Raw genomic sequence first — 19,113 nt, forward strand, 5'->3', positions numbered from 1 at the left:
CCAAATGTCAATAGTCAGTTGCTTCAGTTTCTGTGTCCTCGGGCACAATGGGAAGAGACAGAGTGTTAAGATACCTGATACTGGGATGAAGCAGGTGGAGGAGAAATAGAAATATTACTTATACATTGTATGAATGCAATAGCTACTGTTGAATATTCTTATTCTCTCAAAAGGAAAGCCTGGGTTTCAATCTCTGAACAAGTCTGGGGTGAGGAGTTGGATTTTTTTATTCTTATAGCCCATAGCTGTTACTAGTGCAGGTACTTAGAGATAATCAAGATTTTAAGGTAACTCTAAATGCCGTTTTACCCTCACATTGGTCCCTTTGTTGTGCTTAACACCTTTGTCTCCATCCTATACAGGGATACTTAAACTGTGAGTTCTTTCTTTCAAGGGAGGAACATGCATTGATCTGCACATACATATGTGAAGAACCTGAGAAACCAAGGTCCTTCTTTGGCCCAGAAATATCATCAGCACAGTCAGCCTTGCTAGTGTTCTTAATAGCAATTTGAAATTTGGCAGCAATAGTTTGAAATGAATTGGTTAATTAGACACCCAGGCAACATTGTAGAAGGTAACACTTCAGGTTCTACGAATTCCTTAACCTTGTGTTTTCTCTGCTTTGCTAGTCTGAATGCCTAGATTTGGTCTGTTCTGGTTAATTTTAACCAAATACAGCTGGAGAATGCTGAATGGGTCACTTGTATATTTTTAGGAAAACAATACCAAAACCAGTTCTCTGCCTCTTTACTTCTGCTCTCCCTCTAATGAAGCTTTTAATTACAGCTTGCAGAGACACTGCAGAGACACTGCTTAATTACTAAATCTCTGTGTAGGGACTGGATTCTAGTTTCCTAATTGGCACCTGTGTGTTTGACAACTTCATAAAAATCCAAAGCTAAGAGTGAGCATAAGGTATGAAATGTGTATATTTTATACAAGGTAGATCTCTATTGTCTGTCAGACACCCATGCCTTAAAGTTTTTAAGAAACAGGAGAGAGAGTGAACATTGTATGGCTTTGCAGTGTGGATTTTTCATCCCATCATGACACTGTCTGCAATAATCAGACCATAGTTACACTCTTCTTGAAATGATCAGCTGAAGGGGAAAAATAAAGAAGGAGATCAGGTATCCTCATTTGTTTTTCAACTGAGATGAAAATTGATTTGGAAATGTTCCTTGCTAGAACTGAAGTTGCATTTCCAGTAGCTGGGAGGAGCTCCCAAATTATATTACCCCACCCACATCTGCCTGCTTTCGGTTTACCTGAGGAGACTACAGAAGAACAGAAAGAGGATAAGAGGACAGCAACAAAAGGGAGAGCACACAGAACAGGTCTAAAAATACAGAAATTTCAAGCAGAGTGTCTCGAGTGGACAGGCCCTCATTTTGGGCTATGTTCAGCAGAGATATCAAGTGCTCAGCAATCTGTGGCAGGGTGGTATTCATAAATCCTGTTTAAAGCAGATCGTGACACTGATCATTTGACCTTTGATCAAGTGTTATGAGTCAGATCCTCAGCTAGTGTAAATTCTCCAAGGTCCACTGGCTTGAGGGCAAGATGCCCCAAGTTAAGGATGCAGTCCGTAGTGGAGACAGGCCTCATTCTTTGGGTGCCAAGTTTGACATGGTGCCTTTTGACTGATGGTTTGCCTTTTGATACAAGCCCCACTTAGACAACATTCTTGTAGTAGTAATATTTATCTTCTTATGTAGAGGATGTTCTGCCAGCTTGCTGAGGACCTACAAATTAATAATGCAACATTCAGATTTGTATTTGTTTCTCTTAGAAAAAAAACATACAAATAGAGATTTAGGGAAAATGCATGGGGTTGTTGTTGTTGTTTTATACCATGAGTTTGAGTTGGAGAATACTGACATTATAGGATTACAGACATGTACAGCTTCTTGTTGATTTGATATTGGAATAATCTGCCATTTTCTTTGTACGATATCTTATTGCACCCATGCAATTGAAATTAAATTGTTTGTGTGATGTTTTCAGGGAATACCACTGGTTGGATTCCCCTCCAGTGTTTCTTCTAATCCTTTCCAAAACAGAAGTATTTATGTGTCATCTATGAGGAATTTGTAACACAGCTCACTATGCCCCTTGAGGATCTTTCTTAAGTTGTATGTATTTGAGGCCCAGAAAAGTCATGTCCTCACATGGTTGTATTTCAATATTAGGAACACAATGATGATATAGCTGTGCCTTTGCTCATTCATGTTCCTGTCTGATTTGGGCTCTGGCCTAGAAGTGATGTCGGTGTCAGAATATGCCAGATTGGTTGTTTCTCAAAGCGGAGCTAGGAAGTTCTTGCCAGTGTGAGAAAGTCACAGTTGAAAAATCCTGTTGATGATGGTTGTTTTGTTGTTTTTGGTTTGTTGTGGGTTTTTTTTTTGTTTGTTTGTTTTCTCCCTCGTGTTCTTTTGTATCAGGAAGTTACAGGAATATTTTGTCAGGAGAAGCCTTCATGCTAATTGTACCCCCCATATCTGCAGACTTGGGCATGGCTCCAATGTGTGTTCACTCCTGGTTTGGTGCAGGTGGCCCTTTGCCTGTAGAGGTTTTACAGGTGCTTCTCACAACCAAGAACCTTAAATATTGCAGAGCAATCTTCCTGGCTCTGAGCCACAGCCCAAAATTCAGGACTGCCAGACAGCCAGCCTGTCCTTCAGTGTACCACGGGAGAAGGGTGCTGTGTGCTTTTAGCAGGGGGAAGTGACAGTGACTCCCAGGAATGCTCACTGTCTGTTGGGGGTCAGGGCTAGGCCAAAGGGCATAACTTCAAGATGTGTAATGTCAACTTCAGTAGCATCTGATAAATTACTCCCTCTCACAATGGGGGTTTATCCTGCATAAATGCTGAATGTGGGACACAGTGCCAACATGGAAACTGTGCCTGGAAGCCTTGTGTAGCCCTGGGGAAACAGGCTGGCAGCCTCTCCTGTGGTTCTTTGCTGCTGAGGTTTCAAGTGGTGCTGCTTCTCTTCCTCTGTCCTGAGATCCATGGCCTGTGGTCCATGTTTAATCCAGCTGATGTTCTCCACTTTAGTTGCCCAGGCTTGTGGCTTGTATTTTAACATAATTTGTACACTGTAAGTTGTAGTGCCAAGACTTAGCATGCAAAAGTTGTAGTGAGTCCCCCCAGAATATAAGATTTGCCAGAATCATGCAATGTTAGCACATGCTAAATTTGTGCATTCTTGTTTACCTTCTGTTGTTGTTTGTTTTGATGAGTTTGGAGTTGTTAGGGGATCAGGCTTGTGCCTGCAAATACAACTGCCTGACACTTTCTCTAGAATTCAAAAACAAAATATGAGATTTTGATGTTATCAGCTGTCTGCAGGGATGTAGGGCTTTTGGTTAAATTTTCCAGCCTCACAGTAAAACTTACGAGAGAACTATGTCAGCAGCTAAGACATACAAGTCATGTATGATGAACTGGTGCTGCCTGACAAATCCTTCTCATCACCAATGATCCTTGGACTCCTTTAAGGCAGCTGGGCCCCATGAAAGCAGCTTTGTGGCACTCACAAAGCAAATGAGGCTTGACAGGCACTGTTTGATCAGAAGGAACCACCTTGTTCCTGTGCACCCTCGCTTCCGGCCCCATTCTCTGACGCAAGAGATGTGTGGTCAGAGTATGTTTGGGAGACAAGAACTTCTAATTCTGGCTCTGGCACTTTCTTCCTTGTGATGTGAAAGCAACTCTATGGGCATTTTAAAGTTTTTAAAAAATAGCTTCTAATTAGGGTGCCCACACCTGGGTATGTAGTCAGAGGCACACTACGCCTCATTTTCAAAAGTGAATATCTGTGAATCCTTTTATTCCCAGCTGGAATTGTGGATACTGAACATTGAGTAGTCAGGGGAAATTGTTCTTCATTAGGCTTGAACATGAACTGTGTTGCAGAAGTTTCTGAGCATTAGGAAACTAATGAGAAGTGCTACTAGAAAGTGCTGTTCTCAATAGCAACTGCAGTTTTCATACCGTGATGCCTTGTGAGATGTGAATTTGAGAAAAGGATGAGAAACAAAGAAAAACAATCTAAAAATATGGTATAGAAAAGTAGAATCTGCAGAGTGTATAACTTACGAAGAATGTTGGGAAAATAGGGAGCTTTAATTTCTTTAAATATATTCCCCCCCCCTCAAAAAGCTCTGTATTCTCATAAGACTGAAAATAACTTCATGTTCTTTGCTGATGCTTTAAGATATAATGTCTGCTGCTTCATCTTCCCTTTCCCTTTTCTGCTCTCGGGAGACCACTTTCTCCAGAAGTGGGTTTTGAGAGTTGGGAATACTTGCTAAGAAAGATGGGACATGTCAGAACACTTCTCAACTGTCTCAGAGCCAGACCTCAGAAAAGCATTTTCATTTTTGAGACCCTTCCTCAGATAAGGCTTGAGGAAACATCACAAATGAGGCTTATGAAGCATCAGTGCCATTTCAAGACAGTCTTATACTTTTACATGGAACAAGAAGATATATTTTGAAAGTAATCAGCCTACAGAATATTGTTCCAAATAAATTAAGATATAGGGTGTCATAGCTGGTATTTTGGTCTGCTGTTTGCTGTTAGAGCCTGAGTACTTGGGTCTGTGCTGTTTGCATTATACTAAAGAGTAGTTGAGTTTCTGCCTGCTCTCCCCAGGGCCCTCATGAAGAAGAGATTCATATCTCATGAGACTACCCCACTGAGCAAAGAAATGAAATAAATAATATTATCTTTTACTTCTGTCAAGTATAGTAGCTCTCCGAGCCTTTCAAGGCAGTGTCAGCAAGGGCTGGATCCTGCATCAGTGCATAAAAAGGCATCCTTTACAAGAACAGTGCTGCAGAATGAAACCAATGTGACCGTAAGGGTGGTGGAAAAGAGTGAGCCTTCTCCCCTCCCTAATGCAAGCCTGTAGTGGTTTATTTTCCAGCAGGTGTGAGCCTTGGGGCAAATCAGCCTGCTGGAATTCTTCTACAACAGGAGCTCCTAGGAAATCAGTGCAGTTGCAGTAGGGATCTTATTTGGGAGCCAATTAGAGCTTGTGTTGGTTGTTTCTCCTTGGCAGCTTAAATGAACCCATAACACAGAAGTACTGGAAATAAAAGATTTTGCAGCAATCTCTGTTAGAAAACCATGGACTACCCTGTTCCTTCCACAGTATAATACAATGCTTCAAAAGACAGCAAAGGTTGTTATCATAACTTAGTCATGTGTGAAGAGCCAGGAGAGTTCAAATAAGTTAAATAATTTCATTGTGCTGTAACGTTGGGAAGAAGTATTCCCCAGAACAATTGTTCTTCGCTATTCTGCAGAAAATTCTGCAAAAACCCACTTGAAATGTGTCTGTCAATGCAAACTAACTCAGGAAGCTACAGTAAATTTCAGATTCTTGCATTATCACTACAGAGGAAAATCTCCCTTTTCTTTTCACTTGTCCACCAGTCCTTTCACATATTTCTATAATTAAATTTCAGATCTCTCTGAAGTATGTTATCACATTTGATCATACTTTATCTAAAAAATCACAGATACTCCTTGTCCTACCATACAGTTTCTGGGCTTTGCCAGGGCTGTACAATAACCTCACAATTATCTGTTGTGCCCTATTCCCTATCGGGTGCTAGGACTTGGTTTCTGTTTCAGTTAACCCTTTAGTGCACTCCAAACTGGCAGTATCTAAGAAAAAAAACATAATACAGTCCTGATAAATAGAAGAAGAAAGGGCGTAAGCTTAGAGAAATCAATAAGAAGCTGAAGCTCTCCTGAGGAGGGGTTTCTGTTTGGGGTTTTTTATAGTGCTAGTTTAATAGGAATACAGCTTTTTCAGTGTCATATTGCAAGTTCTGTTTCCACCTTAAGATACTGAACTGTTGCATGCCAGTCCTTCAAAGCTGATAAGAAGAAATGAAGACTGTGGTTACAGCTACAATGCATTGTATGTACCTGGAACTGTTCTTAGCCCTGGATCAGGCAATTAAAGATATTTTTAAATTCCAGTCTTCAAAAGGTAATGGGCAGTTTCCTACTTTCTATTAGAAAGTATACTAAAATATTAAGCATATCTAAAAGGCTATTATGAACAAGTAAATAAGTAAACAAGATGGGAGTAGGGATGGAGTTTCAGGATGTCATTATAGGGTCGTCATACAGGATTTTTATAGCTCTTTCCACCAGAAGAAACTCACTTGACCATGGAAAAGAAAGAATTAGCACTATTTTATGTAATGTTATTTACTCTTTCATGTTCTGTGGGACCTCATTAGAAGAATGAGGAATGAGTTCCAGTAGTGCATGTGTATTAATAATAGGCCATACAAATGAGATTATAATTAGAGAATCCTGGATGATACATAAGCAATTAGAGCCAGGAGTCCCTATATAAAAGTAGAAATATACTCAGTGAAACTAAGAGCTTGGGAAGTCTTTGTAGGAGAGGATCCACAAAGGTGAGTCAGACTCATCAAACCTCCTAAAAATTAGTGGTAATCTCAAAAGAGAAGCAAAATCCAGAAGTCCTGATTCTTATTCTCTGAGCTACTGTAGGCTTATTTTCACTCTTTTAGAACTTTGTCCTTGAAATACCTTTTGGGAAAAACTTCTCATTGAAACAGTGTTAATTACAAAAAAAAAAAAAGGTTTGGAGGAAAAAGCAGATTTACTGGTTTTGGGTTATGAGACATTAGAAAAATGCATTTTGTCTCCAAAGTGGGTTGCCCTGAATCCCCTGGCCATATGTGATGCTCAAAGTGTGAAAAGAAGTACCTTTGGACTTCGGATGTCAGGACTGATAATTTTGCATTTTGAAGTAGCTATCTCTTTTAAGTTTTCCTGAAGAACCCAGGGATTCCAATATTTCTTTTTTGTATGGCACTTGTACATACTTTCATTGTTACTTAAACAGGGAGATTTTCCTTCAGGCTCAGTTTTCAGGGATACACTTTAGCACAGGTGTAAATAAAAAACTATGAATTCTCCACAGGAACCTGTGGCACTTGAGAGTTGCTTAAAAGTAAACATGTATTCTTTGAACAGTGGGGGCTGTAAAGTCTGGTATATATGAAGCATTTCAGAGAACTGCAAAAGGCAAAGGAGACACTTTAAAAGAAATGACAAAAGTGAGGAAAAAGCTGAGTTTACTACTACTGCTACTACACAACTTTTTCTTATCTGTGTTTCCAGTAGGTGCCAATCTCTAAATATAGGTGTACTACACAGCTGCTAGTTCTGCCCAGTGTATTTTTGGTGTCTGTATTGACACAGAATATAAATATTCCAAAGGATAGAAAGGTGTCCTGTGCAATGGGCAATCCAGCATATCAAACAGCTGTGCAGTACAATGGCTGCTGTTACAGTGCTGTAACTTCTGTGCTCTACAAACCCATGACACAGAAACCTTCAAAACAAATACTAATAGAAAGCTATTTACACAGAGGCAAAATTATTGTAACTAATTTTGAGGTTTTTAGGTGACTTGCACTTTCCTTAACAAGTGCCGATGATTGTCACCCCTAGTAACTTCTTAGGAAAAACCAGCAACTGTGTATTTTTGTCTTTTATGTAGATTATTATTTGGGAATACATTTAAATCTGCACCAAATGTACTGTTAATGCTAAGTTAAGGCTACAAATATTTTCATTCTGTCAAAATGCCTGTTAAGACGAAGATAGTTTTAAAGCTTGTGAGAATTTTGTACTAACATTTAATTTCCAGGAGAAATTGGAAGTGCATAGCAGCCATAACCACAAACTGGGTGACAGGCCTGCCAGGACTGGAGTGAGGATGAAGCAACACAGTACGGTGTTTTTTAAGGATGGGATTGAAATTGGCTAGGAAAGGCTGTCCAGCCTGGGAGCTGCAGAAGGGAACACAGCAGGTATGGGACTGGGGCTGGCTGAAAAACTAGGGGAAGGTGGGAACTGTTTGGCATCAGAATCAAGAAAATGAAAGATAGGGACAGGGAAAATAAAAAAAAAACAGAAAGAAGACAACAATGCAACTGTCTGAGCAAATACATTGAGTCAAAGAGGTGTGTGGGGAACACGAAATAAGGAAAAGGCTACCAGGCTGTGAGTTGGGGCAGGGAATAGGTGAGAACTTAAGGATCTGGAGTGCAAAGGTTGGTGGAGGTTCAATGAGTCAAAGAAGAGAGATGGATCTGTCTGAGAACAGGATGGGAGAATTGGGTCTGGAAGAAGGCAAATGAAAGTAGGAGTCAGGTGAAGGCTGTAGATAAATAAAGGTAGTCTTCTATACTCCTTCCATCACCAAAATGTCTGAGTAGCTCTTTAGATAAAACTAATAACAACCCCAGTTTTCCCTGGGTGACAGGAGAAGACCTTTATCTTTTGAGCTGGAACTAGACTAAGTAATTTCAGTGTTTAGTTTGTGCTTTTGGGGGGGATAGGAAAGAAATATTTATTCTTTGATCAGAGATCCTTTGGAGTTTGATGACAAACTGTGAAAGTCTTTTGTAGTGGGAAGCCTTTCTCAAATGACTCTGAAAGATTACCTGCAGTGTTGCTTAAAAACAACCATACTCTGATCATACTCTGGACTCACTGGTTTTCTTTTTTAGTCCAGTTAACCTCAAAAAAGGCAAACTTCATCTGCTCTGCTGTGTTTTGTTTGGCTTGCAATCTGTGCTGTTGCAAAGGGAACCAGCTGTTGCAGTTGTTTGTAGATGTTCCTGCAGTCTGTGATGTTACTGGGGTTGATCTGGTAGCTCTTCCTCCAACTGGGCCAGTGCATTACACTGGCATTGGATGCTGACTAGGAGCTGATTGGAAAGGTCTAAAGCAACAACATGTTAGTTTTGCTTGGTTTGTGTTTTTGGTTTGTTGGTTTTTTTTTTTTTCCCTAGTAACATTTGGAAACAGTATTTGTAGCTTGATATAATAGTTGCAATTAATGCATCCTGATGGGAAAAGTACCTGCCTTTCTCTGCCCAGAGTCTCTCAAGGAAGATGACAGTTTCCTAGCAAGGGAAAGGGTGAAAGAGATTATTTTGAAAAATGTCTGCAACTTGGACAGCCCAAAGTAGTTCAAGCAGTAACAAGGTACAAGCGGAAATCTGCCTCTTTTTTTGCTGAGTGAGGGCTGTCTACTTTCTGTGAAAGGTGCTGAAAACAACGTCTGATTTGAATGTTCCTCTTTTCTGCTCATTATCATCCGAGTCTTCTTTGGCTCCAATCTGCACCAGCTGTTTTCCACCCTAATCTTCTTTCCCGTAGCAATCTGGCCACGTTTGCAGCAGCGGTGGTTACGCTGGGTGAGGATGAAGTACTGCAGTTGTCCTTGGCATGTTATTGCCGACTAAACCAGTGGAATCTCATTAGGTTAGATTTCTTCATGGCCGCTTACGGATGCCTTAGGGTAGAAGATGCCTGTGGTCTGCAGAGATAAAGGCCTTCCGAAAGGAGGAGCAAAGGCTTATCGGTGCTGCCAGTGAAAGATGAACGTCTGGAGTCTTTTCGAGAAGAGTTGGGCCAGCTCTTTCTGTGCTGTCCTGTAGGCACTCACACAGCATTTGTAGTAAAGCTCAAAGGGCCGTACCTGTTCCTACAGCTCTGGAAAAGCACGGGTTTAACGGCATTAATCAGCGAGGATGAAACGAAGATGCAAAACCCGGTAATACTGGAATAGTCTTTCCTTCTCTGGGCTTTCCCTGTGTTCCGCTGTGGGCAGTGGGCGGACAATACCCTGTGGTCCTGCCCGCGTCGTTCCTCACGCGGTTGAATCGAGCCAGAGCAGCCAACTCTCCGGGAGACACGAGAGCTCGCTCGACCCCCGAGTTCCCGGAGGAAAGCACGGGCTCGCTGTGGGAAGGGGCAGCGCCAGGGCCGGGACAGCCGCACGCCCCGCCCCGCCTGGCGTCATGGAATTCCAGGGCGCTCCCGCCAATGGCGGCGGGGGCACGTCCGGTGCCACCCGCGGCAGCCCCGGCGCAGGGTCCGGCCCCGCCGGTGACCTCGGGGCTCGGTCACGCCAGGCCGCCAGGGAGGGCCGCAGCCGGGGAGCGCGGCGGAGCAGCTCCTCCTGCGGGAGAAGGGCGCGGGAACAGCCGGACGGAGAGCGCTGGAAGCGCGGCCTCTTCCTCCGCACCTCCGGCAGCGGGCAGAGCCAAAGCTGACAGTGACAAGCGATGGATTTTTAACCTCCGGGCAGCTTCTTGCGCCTGGGAACTAGTCCTGCCCTCTTCTAACTTTTCCAGCTGCTCATCATGGGATGTTTGTGTTTTGTGGGGAATTGATGCCAATTTTGGTGCCTGGCTTTAGAGTTTACAGAGCGTTTGCAAATACTCTTATTGTATAGTACTGAACAGCTCAGAGTCCACTTCTGACTGTCCAGTAAGATGCTGTTCTCATAAAATACTATCGATAGAAAAATCAATCAATCCACTGATACTTCTGTAAGTATAAATAAAATCCTTTGTGATTTCTCTTTCCTGACAGACACCTCTCATAAACTCACTGTAGGGTCAGAGGTGTACGTGTGGCATGCCTGGTCATGTCTGTGTACTGCAGCCCGTTGTTTTTATCTGAGCTCTAATGCAGACTATATCTATTTTAACAGGGTGTTCTGCCCACGATAACACTCTTGTCAGGTTTGATTAGCCCCAAATGAATGCTCACATGGCTAAACCACTTCTGCTGCTGGAGGTAGTTTGGATGTGTCTCCACACAGAGCTGCATTACATCATCATCTGTAATAAAGATTTTGCAAATCAAATATGGCTCCTGCTAATGCCTGAATGGCAGACAAGATGGTGGCACCAGTTTGTGTGAGCAGAGGATCCGACTCTGCAGTTGAGATGCACTTAACACAATTGCCAGTGGCTGTTCAGTTGTATTAGAGTGCAGGTTACTTTCCCCCAGGGCATTTTGATACTGACATTAATAGAAAATAAACAGCAATTTTTCTCACTAAACATCATGGCAGCTGATACAACCACTTGGGATCGGCTGGTGATGACAGTGATAAACTTACAGTTGCTTTTCCAATAGCTGCATTTCAAACTCCAAACAGTGGGAACAGCACTGATGCAGGAAATGAGACTCCTTTTCCTTCCCCAACAGTAGATTTTCCTTGTGAACCATCATGCCTGCAGTGTGTTTCTGAGACAGAAGTGTCCCCAGCAGCCCCCTCCTGACACTCGGCTCTCATTTTATGGACCAAGTATGGCCCTTCCACAGCAGATCCTTGTTGGGTGGGCTCTGATGGGCCAGCTTACAGGGAGACTTTTCTTTGTTTTGCTTCTATGTAAAGAAAAAAAAAATCACAGAATCAATTAGGTTGGCAAAGACCTCTAAGATCGTTGAATCCAGCCTTTGTGCAAACACCACTTGTCACAACTAGACCACGGCACTAAGTTCCATGTCCAGTCAACAGTAACTCCACCACCTTCTTGGGCAGCCTGATCCAATGTCCAGTCAGCCTTTCTGTGAAGAAATTCCTCCTAATGTTCAAGCTAAACCTCCCCTGGTGCGATTTGAAGCCATTTCCTCTTGTCCTGTCACTGGTTGCCTGGGAGAAGAGGTCAGTCCCCACCTGGCTACAGCCTCTTTTCAGGGAGTTGTAGAGAGCCAACAAGGTCACTCCCGAGCCTCCTTTTCTCCAGGATCAACAGCCCAGCTCCCTCAGCAGCTCATCGTAGGATGAATGCTCCAGACCCTTTACCCAGCTCCGTTACCCTTCTCTGGACACACTCCAGCACCTCCATATCCTTCCTGTAGTGAAGGGCCCAGAACCGGACGCATCACTCCACGTGCGGCCTCACCAACGCCGATTACGCGGCGGGGGAAAAAAATCACTCCCCTATTCCTGCTGGCCACACGGTGACCCTCAAAGCGAGAAGCAGCCACCCAAAGCCCAGCAGGACCGACTGCGGCGGACGAGGAGGTAGGGGAGGGGGGGTGGGAGCCTTGGCCGGGGGGACGCGGGGACAGGGAATCCCCTCGCGCGCGCGGCGTGCCTTTTGTGTTTGTACACACGGGGCGGGGGCGGGGCCGCGGGCGGGGCCGCGCCTTCCCTCCATTGTGCGCCATTGGCGGGCTCGCCGGCCGGGGCGGGGCCGGCACGCGGGGGGCGGGGCCGGCGCGCGGGGCCGTCCCTCGCCAGTCAGCCATCTTTCAATTGTGCTCCGAGCCGCCGCCAGCTCCAGCCGCAGCAGCTCCGGCTCCTCCTGCGCCCGCCCGCCCGCCCGCCCTCCATCCCTCCCTCCCTCCCTCCCGCACGGCAGCCGCGCTCGCCCAGCGGACGGGGTAAGTCTGGCGCCGCGCCCGCCGCCCCCCGCGCCCCGACGCCCCCCGCCGCTGCCCCCCGACCCTCCCCACAAACTTTTGGGGGGCTCGGGAGGCGGCGGCGCCTCGGGTTCCTCTCGGCCGCGCCGCCTTCCCGGCGCAGCCGGAGCGGCTCCCTCCGCCGGCACCCCCGGCCCCGCTTCGCGCGGTCGTTGCCCCCCTCTGCTCCCCTCGCCCCCGCTCCAGACCCCCACCAGCCGCCTCCCCAGCCCCTTAGCTGCCTCCTCAGCCCGACATCCCCCGGATCGGGGCTGGGAAGCGGGCGCAAAGAGGAGCCGCGCGCCAGCCTAGGGTAACTCTCCTGCCTTCCTTCCCCTGCTCCCCACAGTTGTTGCTCAGCTTCACCATCTTGTCTCTTTTCTCTGGTCACCGACCATATTTTTTTTCCTATTGCATAAAAAACAATAAAAAGGGAAAGAAATTCGCCGAAGGAACGACCCAAACGCAACGCAATTTTTTGGTTTTCGAGTGCAAACTTTTCCTCTGCCTCCCCTTGCATCTGCACCCGCATGGTTTGGAGTTCCTGGCAATATTTTTGGCGTTATTTTTTGCAGTTTATTTTTTCCTCCTTTGCAAAAGGACTAGGGCTGCGTTTCGTGATTGTTTCCATTTTGTTCTGGCTCTGGGAGCTGAGTTTGCCTGTGAGAGGCGCTTGGGAGCGAGGCAGCTCTCGGGGAAGCAGTTACACAGAAAGAGAAAGACGGCACCCAAAAAACAACCCCCCGAAAACAAAGTTTGTTGCTTTCTCGCACTTTATCCGGCCCCTTTCCTTTTCGCACGGTAAATGCCGGGTTGCCGGCGGGTCGGGGAGCGGCGGCGGCGAGCGCCGGGCAGCCCGGGGAGGGCCGGCGGGGGCTGCCGCTCCGCTGGCCCCCGCTCCGCAGTTTCGGAGCAGGTTTTCCGGCGGGTGGGAGCAGCGGGTCCGTGCCGGCCCCCCGATGTTTGTCGGGCGGTATTTGCAAACGCTTGGCAGGTGACGGGTGGCCGGAGGGGGGGGGGGGGGGGAGGCGACAGCCGCCTCTCCGTGCCTGCTGCCGTGCGGCTCTCTCGGCTTCAGCCGCCGCCGCTTTGATGTTGAATTCGTGGGCAAAAAGAAAAAAAAAAAAAAGCTGTATTTTAATATTCCGTTTAATTTCTAGTTTATATTTTTTCTTTTTTTGGTGTGGGTTGTTTTGTTTTTTGGTGGTTTTTTTTGGTGTTTTTTGGGTTTTTTTGCCGGCCGTCGGAGGCGTTCGGCCGCCTCGGGCTCGGCGCTCGGGGCTGGTCGGGCAGGGACGCGTCGCGCGGGACGGGGGCCGCGTTGTCGCTCGCCCCGGGGGCAAGTGCCACGGGGGGCACACGCCGAGCGGGGCGACCACCTGCCCACGTTCCCCCCGGCAGGTGTAAGGCAGCGACGTCGGCAGGAGCATGGCCCGTACCAAGCAGACCGCCCGCAAGTCCACCGGTGGCAAGGCGCCCCGCAAGCAGCTCGCCACCAAAGCCGCCCGCAAGAGCGCGCCCTCCACTGGCGGGGTGAAGAAGCCGCACCGCTACAGGTAACGCAGCGCCGCGCAGAGGCGGCCGCGGGGCGCTACCGGGAAACCTCCCCCTCCCCCCCACCCCCCCCCAAAAAAAAAAAAAAAAAAAATCCCTCCTTCTCCCCCCACCCGGCGGGACCGAAAGGGCGGGGGGCGCTTCTCCCCGCCTCCTCCGCGCTCCGATCCCCGAGGTTGCCGGCAGAATAACAAAAAAAAAAAATCAAATAAAAAAAAATCCCCCCGAGCGCGGGTCCCCGGCAGCCGGGAAAATAACCAGAAATTCCCAGGGCGGCACCGACCCCCGGCGTTTGTCATCAGCCGCTTTCCGGTCGTTCCGGTGCTGGTGACTACAAAATCGACACCCCTCCCCCCGCGGCGGACGCGGCTCGGCGGTTCTTTTAAATTTGTACGATTTTGTGCTCGCGGTTATCTAGAGGCCGCAGCAGGGCTGCGCCGCCGCCAAGTTTATTGTTACCGGCGCGTTGCGCGCTCCGCTCGCGGGGCTGGATCCGGCGGCGGCGCTGGGCGGGCGCGGGGCCCTGCAGGGCGCGGAGCCGCCGCCAGAGGGAGCCGCGCACCCGCGGATGCGCCCGGGCTCCCGCACCGCCCAGCGCGCCCGTCCCGAATCCCGGCCTTGGCGTTCCCGGGCCGGAGTGGAGTTAGGGCAGAGCTGTCACGCAGTTCCCAAGTCCTGACTTTTTTCGGTCCTGGCTCGGTGCAGAGAGGCAGCGGTCGTGCTTCAGTTTGGAGGACGGTTTTTTTGGGCTAGGTGTAGGTATTCCTTGGGGAAAATGTGGAACGGGAAGAAGTGGGTTTTTGAATAGGGGACTTAATCTTAAAGGCCAAGAGGGGATTAATTAATATATCAAAGAGTCTGAAGAGGATGGAGCCAGGCTTTTCTCAGTGGTGCCAGAAACTGATTCGCTGGAAATTCCACCTGAACGTGAGGAAGAACTTTACTGTGAAGGTGACTGAGCATTGCAACAGATTGCCTGGAGTGGTTGTGGAATCTCCTTCCTTGGAGATATCCAAAAGCCATCTGGACACAATCCTGAAAAACCGTCTCTGCGATGACCATGTTTGAGCAAGGAGGCTGGGCCAGGTGACCCACCGTGTTCCCTTCTAACCTGACCCACTCTGTGATTCTTGCTCTAGGTGTGAGGCAGAATTAATTAACTGGGAGAAAGGTAATAAAGCTGGAGCAGGAAAAGAAAAAGCTTCCACGGAAATAAATGCGGTATTCATCTCGCAGATGGACATCGTGTTTGCAAACATATGTTGCTAATCTGAATTTGTCATTCTGACACCAAAACTGACGTGGGGAAATATGCTGGATACTTTTGACTGACAGTGTAACAGAGAATATAGATTTTGTTGGTTCTGTGAATGTTGACAGTAGAGAAGAAGAGACGGTTTTCCTGTAAAATCGGGGTGCTCCTCACTGGAAGGGTACCTTTGATACGACTGAACTCGGGGCAGCTTTGTGGTTTTCCACGTCTGCACTGAGGTGTGTTGGCCCCAGGTGGACCGTGCATGTTGGTGAAGTCAAGCCTCGGGAGTCTGCCTGAGGGATCCCTGCTGAAGCCAGTGGAAGTTGGCACAGATTGGTGGTGAGAGGACAGTGACCCTTTGCCAGCAGAGCTGATTTTGTACTGTAAATGCTGGGGCTCTCCTAGGGAAAACAGAAGTGTATGGTGGTCGGTTTAGTCTGGAGGACGGACCCCTGTTTTTAAGGTGATGCAGAATATGTTTCCAATACTATTTTTTTTTAATTGCATTTAATTTTAATAGGCCGGGTACTGTGGCTCTGCGTGAAATCAGGCGCTATCAAAAGTCTACCGAACTTTTGATCCGCAAACTCCCGTTCCAGCGTCTGGTGCGTGAAATTGCTCAGGACTTCAAGACAGATCTGCGCTTCCAGAGCGCTGCCATCGGTGCTTTGCAGGTGAGCGTCGCTGGGAGTGCCCCCCAGCCGGGATCCCCTGGAGCCCCCGGAGCTCCGCCCCGCCCCCCCCATTGGCCAGGCTGTTTCCAGGGTTGGTTTGGGCTCCCTCTGATTGGTGGGACTGCCGCCGTGGGCGTGGCCCGCACCGCTAGGTGGGGGGGGGGATGCGCACCTCAGCCTCGCCTTGCCCACGGGGACCTGGGAATGCCTGTGGGTACCGTAGGATAAAACAGCGCGGGGGCAGCTCAGCAGCTCCCTACAGAGCCTATAAGTGTGGCTTTGTGGGGGGTGAATTGATTTCGGTGTTTTGTTTTTTTTTTTTTTTTAAATAGCCCCCAATTTGTTAGAACAGTGCTTAAGATGTTCAAGAAAAACACGTTTCCTCCATCTTCGGGCTCAGCAGTTGGGGAGGGAGCATTGTGTAAGGCAGGTTCTGGGGTGTCCTATTGGGGAGGTCCTGGTGTCCTCAGATGCCCTCTAAAGAAGAGCAACCCAGTGACTGACATCTAAGCACGGTTAGGGAAACAGCTGCTTTCCTAGGATGTAGTTGATGCTGAACACATTTTTTAATATATTACTTATGTAACTGATTTAGATTATACAAAGAGAATAGTATTAATTGCTCTTTCTGGCCCAAATTCCTGAATCTGTGTTAGGACTCCCCACAAGACTCGGGTGTTACTGTGCAGACATCTCCCTCTTGTGATAAAAGACACTCCTGATTAAAGATAGGTCTTTACTGTTCTTTTAGCTGTTCCAGAACATCTCTGTAATTGTAGTCTGTCTGACATGCAGACAAAATGGTCTCTTTCTAGTTAATGACTTCCTTTTGATAAGGGGCCAAGACATTTGCCATGAGAGCCCATAAGCTTGGGCATATGCTTAGCTTCAAAAGGTGCCTGTGTGTGTTTGCAGAGTTGCTGCTTTTGCTTTTAGTTAGTCTGTGTATTTGTTCTTAAATCCTGAGGCTTATTTGTGTGTCTCTTTATCTAGAACTGCCTATTAAAATTTAGTAGTTAATAACACTTTTAGAAGGCTCCTGGTTTGAACGTTTCTGTTTTTGCATTGAGGAATTGTTGGTGTAGAACTTGGTCACATACAATTCCTAGTGTGCTCTGCTTGCATATTTGAAAAAAAAACTCAAATAAGTAAAATAAAAAAATGAAAAAATTAAAAAGAAAAAATTAACCCCTTTGGTACCATGTTGTTTGTGCCAGCATGGATATTTGGTGAAGTGTCTTAACTTTTCACATAGTGATTTGACAAAGCTTCATTAGGGACTCTCATATCCTACTGCAAATGAAATTACTTAGTAATACCATAGTCCTTGTCTGCTTTCTTTGTATTGGATGATTTTATGTTTAAAAAACAGGATCTTTGAACCTAATAAGTTGATTCTTGGAGTTCCTGGCAATGAAGTGGTTCACACAAGTTCTTCTCTGGTGTGTATTGTAGAAAGGGTGACCTCCCTCACTCTCCTTTCTGTGACTGAGCCCCATCATTCCCACCTTCTCATCCCAGTTTTTTCTGTGTCCAATACTGGCATACTAAGATGCTTCCTAGGAGACTGATAGGTGTTAGAATTCCATGTCAAGCCAGAAGTGTTTAAACAATTACCATTACTGTGGCTGGGTTTAGCAGCAGCTAACTTAATGTGAGTCAGGAGAATATTTTGGTCCAGCTGAGCATTTGTCTAACACAGAGTCCTGTCTGCAGCTGTTCAGTAACTGGGAAAACCACTGTGGTCAGCACTGTTCTTGTGCTGCCCCTGATTCTCTCAGGTGTGAAGTGAGAGCCTTCTGTGAGTGGGGGCCAGTGCTGTGTCCCCAGGTAGGCAGGAAGAAAGTACAGGAATGGGACAAATGTGTGATGGTAATTCCCTGACGTCCTGGTTTTCATGGTTCAAGGAGCTCCTGAACTAAAGGTGTTCTCTTATTTCTAATAGTTCTTGGTATATTTTTTTCCCTGCTAGTTTTTGAGGTAAGCCACCTCTTCAGTATTTGTGGAAGGAGGCGTGTGCTTGAACTTTGTGTTGGGAAGGAATGTTCTTCTTTTCCCTGGCACCTGCCAATTTCACCTAATGCTCAGTGACTCTTACTCTGGAAGAGGCAGCAAACAAGTCCCTCCAACAGTGTAACCCAGCCTTTAAAAAGAGAATTTCCTAAACAAACTAACCTGCTAATAATTTAACCCACTCCTGTCTTGTGAGAGTCCAATGGGAGTATTAGTTCTGTTGTGTTCTGGAGGATGTCCTTATCAAATGGCAGCAGTGCACTACTTGAGACATAAAATGTTGTAAGAGAGGGGAGGCTTTTCATTTCTGAAAATCTAGAACTTTTGATATTTGTTGAGTAATAAAGATCAAAACCTCAACTTAATGGGTTGTTATGCTGTACTTTTAATTCTGAACTATGATTTTTTTTTTTCCTGGTGCTCAGAGAGTAAAAAAAATTTTTACCTCTTTTCTTCCACTCTAGGAGGCAAGTGAAGCCTACTTGGTTGGCCTGTTTGAAGACACCAACCTGTGTGCTATCCATGCCAAACGTGTCACAATCATGCCAAAAGATATCCAGCTAGCACGCCGCATACGTGGGGAGCGTGCCTAAAACCTCACCACGATGGGTTTGTCATTCTCGAAGCAAAATCTTCTTCCTGTTATTGGTAGTAATGAACGTTAGATATTTTTTCCATGGGGTTAAAAGGTACCTTAAGTATATGGTTGCAAGTGGAAAAATAGGGGACAGAATTGGGTATTGGCAAGTTTTCTTTCCATTTTCATTTGTGTGTGGATTTTTAATATAAACAAGGGGACATAAAAAGAAACAATGTGGTCAAAAGAATAAAAACATTAATTGTTGAAACTTGTTCACCAAAACAACTTTATAAAAAAATTATAAATAAACCTGTCAAATTTTTCTGGACAATGCCAGCATTTGGATTTTTTTAAACAAGTAAATTTCTTATCAATGGCAACTAAATGGTGTTTGTAGCATTTTTATCATACAGTAGATTCCATCCATTCACTATACTTTTCTAACTGAGTTGTCCTACATGCAAGTACATGTTTTTAATGTTGTCTGTCTTCTGTGCTGTTCCTGTAAGTTTGCTATTAAAATACATTAAATGATGACTGTTTTTAGTCTTGATTTTTAAATAATACACTTGGGTTATATTGATTAAAAAGTGATCAGTCTTCCCTCCCCTTTTGCTCTTCAATACATGGCCTAATTCCTTGGAGCATATCTAGGAAATACTGGGGATACTGCCTTGGCTAAAGTAGTGTATATGCAAGGTTCTTTTAAGAGTGTAAAACTTGTCTGCTCCACATAAAAGCCAACTTG

The 19,113-nt window shown here is 46.1% G+C and overlaps 1 protein-coding gene across 2 annotated transcripts; it reads left to right on the forward strand.

Moving 5' to 3' along the window:
* The first annotated feature begins 12,126 nt into the window (after positions 1-12,126).
* Positions 12,127-18,900, forward strand: LOC134042718 (histone H3.3A). Of its 2 annotated transcripts, XM_062490487.1 has the most exons (4): positions 12,127-12,271; positions 13,691-13,845; positions 15,619-15,772; positions 18,250-18,900. In XM_062490487.1, the coding sequence occupies exons 2-4, from the start codon at positions 13,718-13,720 to the stop codon at positions 18,376-18,378; spliced, it is 411 nt and encodes a 136-aa protein (XP_062346471.1). In that variant the 5' UTR covers positions 12,127-12,271; positions 13,691-13,717; the 3' UTR covers positions 18,379-18,900. The 2 variants fall into 2 exon arrangements, with proteins under 2 accessions (XP_062346471.1, XP_062346472.1); XM_062490488.1 differs by lacking the exon at positions 12,127-12,271 and having other exon boundaries at positions 13,415-13,845.
* Positions 18,901-19,113: the final 213 nt, after the last annotated feature.

The sequence above is a fragment of the Cinclus cinclus genome, chromosome 3 (genome assembly GCF_963662255.1).
Source record: "Cinclus cinclus chromosome 3, bCinCin1.1, whole genome shotgun sequence".
NCBI classification, from domain to species: domain Eukaryota; kingdom Metazoa; phylum Chordata; class Aves; order Passeriformes; family Cinclidae; genus Cinclus; species Cinclus cinclus.

Excerpts from the sequence above, each read along its gene's own strand:
- LOC134042718 (XM_062490487.1), top strand. The coding sequence starts at position 13,718 with ATGGCCCGTACCAAGCAGACCGCCCGCAAGTCCACCGGTGGCAAGGCG. Across the intron at positions 13,846-15,618 it reads AAGAAGCCGCACCGCTACAG|GCCGGGTACTGTGGCTCTGC; the intron begins GTAACGCAGCGC and ends TAATTTTAATAG. Across the intron at positions 15,773-18,249 it reads CTGCCATCGGTGCTTTGCAG|GAGGCAAGTGAAGCCTACTT; the intron begins GTGAGCGTCGCT and ends CTTCCACTCTAG.